Raw genomic sequence first — 7000 nt, forward strand, 5'->3', positions numbered from 1 at the left:
TATTACAGCCTGGCATTAGGTAGTTTCTCAGTAAATCTAATATATTTTTACAATTATAATATTATCAATCATTTTCAAACAGAAACTATTGTTCATATTTTGTCCTATCTTTTTCCTGTCCTAATTTCTTCATTAATTGATGAAGAAATTACAATACATAGATATGACATGGCACCAGATAAAAGGATTTCAGATGTGGTAAAAAGGGTAAATTTTGGGTTGTACATGTATTACTAGAATACAAATTAAATAGGAGTGTACAATACAAACATTGAATCCTAATGCAACCATGACATATAATTAATCACAATTTAAATTGTTAGCACACTAATGCAAAATGAGTAACATGGGGATTTATTGGAGAGTTCTAATTTATGCAGAATTTTTCTCTATACAGTCTACATTTCTAATAAAAATAAAATTAATACATGCATAGATATATAAATAACTAAGGAGACAAGCCAGCATATTTTGCTGAATTTGGAGTGAAAATTTTAAAAAGTTTACAGAGCACATTTTACACAAAATATGATATATACTGATACAAATAGGGATGAGGGAAAAGGCAAATAGTTTAGTGCTTTTATTTTGGTGAAAGATTCTGTTATATACACATAATAACAACGTAAGTCCTCACTGGACTATATTTTGAGAGGATAGGGTATTCTTAATTTACTTAAAAGTTAAGCATTTCCTGAGCTGCTTATTGTCTACATAATAATAGACTGTGTTGAGCATTTTGCCAACAAACAACAAGATGCACTTTTTATATTTAATTTAAATGAAGAAATGACTGGCACTTCTTGATACATTGCAGAATGTTGAGTCTTCAAATAATTAGCAGGTAGACACAAAAGAGATGATACCACATGCAGATTTTTAATCTGCTGAATTTATATAATTTCAGGTATTAAAATATTGCAAGGTGAGGGTATTGATCTCACCTATGTACCAAGAAATGATACATCTACCACATTAAATGACAAAGCAATTATAAAGCATTACACTGATGTGTAAAAGGAAAATTGTAAAACAGTAAAAAAAGAGAAAAAATGTGGAACATATATGTAATATAAACCTATACATAATAAGTAGTAGTCTAGAAGACCATTAAAAAATATCAAATATAATTGTGATATTTCTATTTTCTTTAATATTTTTAAATGATCATCAAATTTTCTTGGGATTCACATTTACTTTTTGCTATTGTTAAATATTATCACAATATTTTCCAATGCTCTACCTAATGTTTAAAGTGAATTTCCATTCTTAGCTATTTTTTTATTAATAAGATTAATCAAGGTATTTATGAATCACCAGTGAATGTTTTCATAACAAAACAGTGTACATTCAAAATTTTGCAAGACTGTAATTTTTCTGATTTTGATGGTCATCAATTTTACAGGACTTTATCAAATTCTCCATATTTAACCTCTGATTTAATCTTTACAGTAACTCAATGGATTTACAATTTTTTTCACTCTTAAGGAATTTGAGATTTACCAAGGGGAAATCTGCTAAAAACCTGACAGAGCTAAAACCCTAGATTGTCATGTCAAAAGTAGCAATTTTTATGATCAGCTATGTTTCTATTATATACAATAAATGGAATGACCCCTGAAAGTCTTCTTCATAATACAATTCTGTGAAATTTGAACATGCATGGTTATTTCTATGATACATTTTGAAAGATGATGCAAAACTTTTATCATATTGCTCTTAAAAACTCATATATTTAGGCCAAAGGGATGGCATACATTTTATGGCTTTCTATTGCTATGCAGATTTCTAACATATCCTTCAAAATATTCTAGATCATGTGTGGTGTAGGACAGATGGCTCAGAATAAATGCAAATTAACTAAAGGGTATCTTTATATTTGAGATTAAATTATACTTAAATAGGAAGGACACTAAAGATGAGGTTAAATATTCAGCCTCCCCATCATTTAAATTGTCTTGTGCCATCTCTCTTCTGCATGAATCTAAAGAGAGCATTTTTCACTTCTTTGTTCCTAAGACTATAAATGAGTGGATTCAGCATGGGGGTCACCATAGTATAAAACACAGAAGCCACTTGATCCTTTCCCAAAGAATAAGATGTTTTTGGTTTTAAATAAATAAAAATTGAAGTACTGTAATAGAAGGTGACTCCCAAGAGGTGGGAGGCACAAGTAGAGAAGGCTTTGTGCTTTCCTGAGGTGGAATTAATCTTCAGGATAGTGGACAGAATGGATCCATAGGAGATAGAGATTATGAAAAGAGACAATAGTACATTTAAACCAGCAACAATGAATAGCATGATTTCAGAGTCATGAGTGTCTGTGCAGGACAGAACTAACATTGGAATTACATCACAGAAAAAGTGATAAATTACATTGGATTTGCAGAAATGCAAACTGTTCATGTAAATAAGATTGACTAATGATTCAGTGAAGCCAATCATATAGGATCCAGTGATGAGGGCATGGCAGAGTCTCATGGGCATGACAACTGGGTAGTTTAGAGGATTGCAAATAGCTACATAGCGGTCATAGGCCATGGAAGATAGAAGAAAAAATTCAGTGACAGCCAATAAGAAAAAAAAAGACATCTGAGTGAAACAGCCCACAAATGAAATATATTTGTTGGAAGTCAAATTCTCTAAGGTTTTAGGTATAATGACTGTTGAGTAAGAGAGGTCAAGGAATGAGAGCTGGCTGAGGAAAAAGTACATGGGGGTGTGAAGTTGGAGATTCAGGTGAATTATCAGTATCATCCCTGCATTGCCCAGCATGGTAATCAGGTATATCAGGAGAAACAGTGTAAAGAGGGCCCACCGGATTTCCCCAGATTCTGTCAATCCCATAAGAATGAAGTCAGGCACATTTGTGTTATTCCTACTTTCCATAGCATTCACTGTTGTAAACTGTTGAGAAATCAAAGGTGATACTTTGCATAAATGTTTTGAAATTATATCTGTTTTGTGATTGATAAGGCATTTAAAAAACAAAGTTTCTATACTCTACATATTCATAATAAATAGTAGTTTACAAAATATGACTGGAAAGAAAGAACAGGATTGTCCAATCTAAATTAGCCATAAATCATCATTTGATATTATGTAATAGAAGCTCATATATATCACATTATTAAAATGAATTTGACATTTTTATAAATGCTTCTTTTATTTACCTACTCATTCAGAAAAAATATTATACCTTGGGTAATAGTAGTGCATAATCTTTTTTAGAAAATAAAAAGGGCACAGAATGTTAATTTATTCAGACATTACCACAAAGAGTTATGTTGGATCTGTGATTCTACCAAGAATATGTGAGTCCACAGAACATGTCCATAGCACTCTATACATACTTAAAACTAATTTCAGGAAAACAGAAAAATAATACTATATGTATAGACCACAATGATAGGGAGATTTATGCTTCATTTATTGTTCTATTGAATCCTATAATATTTAATAGAAATTACAGATTCAAAATTAAAAACTTAAGTGTCATTACTGGGGTTTATTAATATTATAGCACACACATTGCACTTAATTTTCAGAAGATATATTTTTAGGGGTTATTTAAAATGAAATTTCTTCCAAAAATTATATTGATATATATACCTTCCTTTGTTAATCTGAATCCATCAAATCTATATTTTCATTTATGCAAATGGAAATATATTCACTTAGATACACTTAGGTAGGTAAGGCTTACATGATATGTGTATGTGTTTTCACACCCTTCTAATAATATTCCTGTTTTGTATTAGACTAAAAAACTCTAACTTTGAGAATACAAGAATACTTACCATGAGCCAAAGTTAGTGAAAAAGTACTTGCAGCATTATCTGTCTAGAAATACATCAACTTGAAATTTTCTCACAGAAAAAAAATATGTAGGCTGTTTAAGAAGCCTGAACTTTCAGCAATATAATAATTAAAATCCTTTGAAATAACTTTCATTTACCTTTTTGTACATGAATATCTGATCTAAAAGTTTATTTTAGGTCCTGTTCAAATAGGATGCTCTCCTGGAAATCAGGTTTAACAAGCTTACCAGGAGGCTACTGTGAATGCAGGCAGATCAGGGTATCTCTTGGTTTTCACCATGATAGTTTCATGGCACCTTTTATATTAAATGTTGCTGATAATGCACCATTTGATCATCTCTGGGACCAATTTCTGTTAATTGGAATGATTCCAAGGATAAAAGTTTGAAGACTAATGTATGTTAGGTTTGTAACAGAGAGTTGCTTTCCCCATAGAAAACACATAATGTTGAGCAACATAATTTGGTCTTCTTTCTGATTTTTTCATTGATGATTACATAAGAGGGAAGGAAGGCATATCTAGAGATAGACTTAATTAATCTGTTTTCAAGGGTTTGAAAATGGACAGCATATAGGAAAAGGTACACTCTCTGCAAGCTAGGATATGTAGTCAACAATAATGTTGTACTGTGCTTCCACACAGTACATATGTTACATCCACTGAATGTCACAAAGGCATTATGCCAAAATTACCAACATGTGGGGGGCATGGGGAAGGGGTATGGTTTCCATATGGAAGAAAAGGAAATGATTTCTTTTGTTAATTTTTTTATTAATTAAAAAAATTAACTAACACAACACTTAGAAATCATTCCATTCTACATATGCAATCAGTAATTCTTAATATCATCACATAGATGTATGATCATCATTTCTTAGTACATATGCATCGATTTAGAAAAAGAAATAGCAGGACAACAGAAAAAGAAATAAAATGATAATATAGAGAAAAAATAAAAATAAAAATACAAAATACAAAAACATATAAGAAAAAAACTATAGCTCAGATGCAGCTTCATTCAGTGTTTTAACATAATTACATTACAATTAGGTAGTATTGTGCTGTCCATTTTTTTTTTTAGAAATCATACCATTCTACATATGCAATCAGTAATTCTTAACATCATCACATAGATGCATGATCATCATTTTTTAGTACATTTGCATCGGTTTAGAAGAACTAGCAATATAACCGAAAAAGATATAGAATGTTAATATAGAGAAAAAAATAAAAGTAATAATAGTAAGAACAAAACAAAACAAAACAAAAACCTATATTTCAGATGCAGCTTCATTCATTGTTCTAACATGATTACTTTACAATTAGGTATTATTGTGCTGTCCATTTTTGAGTTTTTGTATCTAGTCCTATTGCACAGTCTGTATCCCATCAGCTCCAATTACCCATAATCTTACTCTGTTTCTAACTCCTGCTGAACTCTGTTACCAATGACATATTCCAAGTTTATTCTCGAGTGTTGATTCACATCATTGGGACCATACAGTGTTTGTCTTTTAGTTTTTGGCTAGACTCACTCAGCATAATGTTCTCTAGGTCCATCCATGTTATTACATGTTTCATAAGTTTATCCTGCCTTAAAGCTGCATAATATTCCATCGTATGTATATACCACAGTTTGTTTAGCCACTCGTCTGTTGATAGACATTTTGGCTGTTTCCATCTCTTTGCAATTGTAAATAACGCTGCTATAAACATTGGTGTGCAAATGCCCGTTTGAGTTTTTGCCCTTAATTCCTTTGAGTAGATTCCCAGCAATGGTATTTCTGGGTCGTATGGCAATTCTATATTCAGCTTTTTGAGGAACCACCAAACTGCCTTCCACAGTGGTTGCACCATTTGACATTCCCACCAACAGTGGATAAGTGTGCCTCTTTCACTGCATCCTCTCCAGCACTTGTCATTTTCTGTTTTGTTGATAATGGCCATTCTGGTGGGTGTGAGATGATATCTCATTGTGGTTTTGATTTGCATTTCTCTAATGGCCAGGGACATTGAGCATCTCTTCATGTGCCTTTTGGTCATTTGTATATCCTCCTCTGAGAGGTGTCTATTCAAGTCTTTTTCCCATTTTGTAATTGGGTTGGCTGTCTTTTTGTTGTTGAGTTGAACAATCTCATTATAAATTCTGGATACTAGACCTTTATCTGATATGTCGTTTTCAAATATTGATTCCAATTGTCTTTCTACTGTCTTGATGAAGTTCTTTGATGCACAAAAGTGTTTAATTTTTGAGGAGTTCCCATTTATTTATTTCTTTCTTCAGTGCTCTTGCTTTAGATTTAAGGTCCATAAAGCTGCCTCCAATTGTAAGATTCACAAGATATCTCCCTACATTTTCCTCTAACTGTTTTATGGTCTCAGACCTAATGTTTAGATCTTTGATCCATTTTGAGTTAACTTTTGTAAGGGTGTGAGAGATGGGTCTTCTTTCATTCTTTTGCATATGGATATCCAGTTCTCTAGGCACCATTTATTGAAGAGACTGTTCTGTCCCAGGTGAGTTGGCTTGACTGCCTTATCAAAGATCAAATGTCCATAGATGAGAGGGTCTATATCTGAGCACTCTATTCGATTCCATTGGTCGATATATCTATCTTTATGCCAATACTATGCTATTTTGACCACTGTGGCTTCATAATATGCCTTAAAGTCTGGCACCATGAGACCTCCAGCTTGGTTTTTTTTCCTCAAGATACTTTTAGCAATTCGGGGCACCCTGCCCTTCCAGATAAATTTGCTTATTGGTTTTTCTATTTCTGAAAAATAAGTTGTTGGGATTTTGATTGGTATTGCATTGAATCTGTAAATCAATTTAGGTAGGATTGACATCTTAACTATATTTAGTCTTCCAATCCATGAACACGGTATGCCCTTCCATCTATTTAGGTCTTCTGTGATTTCTTTTAGCAGTTTTTTGTAGTTTTCTTTATATAGGTTTTTTGTCTCTTTAGTTAAATTTATTCCTAGGTATTTTATTCTTTTAGTTGCGATTGTAAATGGGATTCGTTTCTTGATTTCCTGCTCAGCTTGTTCATTACTAGTGTATAGAAATGCTGCAGATTTTTGAATGTTGATCTTGTAACCTGCTACTTTGCTGTACTCATTTATTAGCTCTAGTAGTTTTATTGTGGATTTTTCCCGGGTTTTCGACGTATAG

General features: G+C 32.2%; 1 protein-coding gene across 1 annotated transcript; it reads right to left on the reverse strand.

Moving 5' to 3' along the window:
* Positions 1-1944: 1944 nt before the first annotated feature.
* Positions 1945-2889, reverse strand: LOC143672873 (olfactory receptor 8H1-like). Its single transcript, XM_077147343.1, has one exon. The coding sequence runs from the start codon at positions 2887-2889 to the stop codon at positions 1945-1947; it is 945 nt and encodes a 314-aa protein (XP_077003458.1).
* Between the last annotated feature and the right edge of the window lie 4111 nt (positions 2890-7000).

Source organism: Tamandua tetradactyla (genome assembly GCF_023851605.1).
Source record: "Tamandua tetradactyla isolate mTamTet1 chromosome 18 unlocalized genomic scaffold, mTamTet1.pri SUPER_18_unloc_1, whole genome shotgun sequence".
NCBI classification, from domain to species: domain Eukaryota; kingdom Metazoa; phylum Chordata; class Mammalia; order Pilosa; family Myrmecophagidae; genus Tamandua; species Tamandua tetradactyla.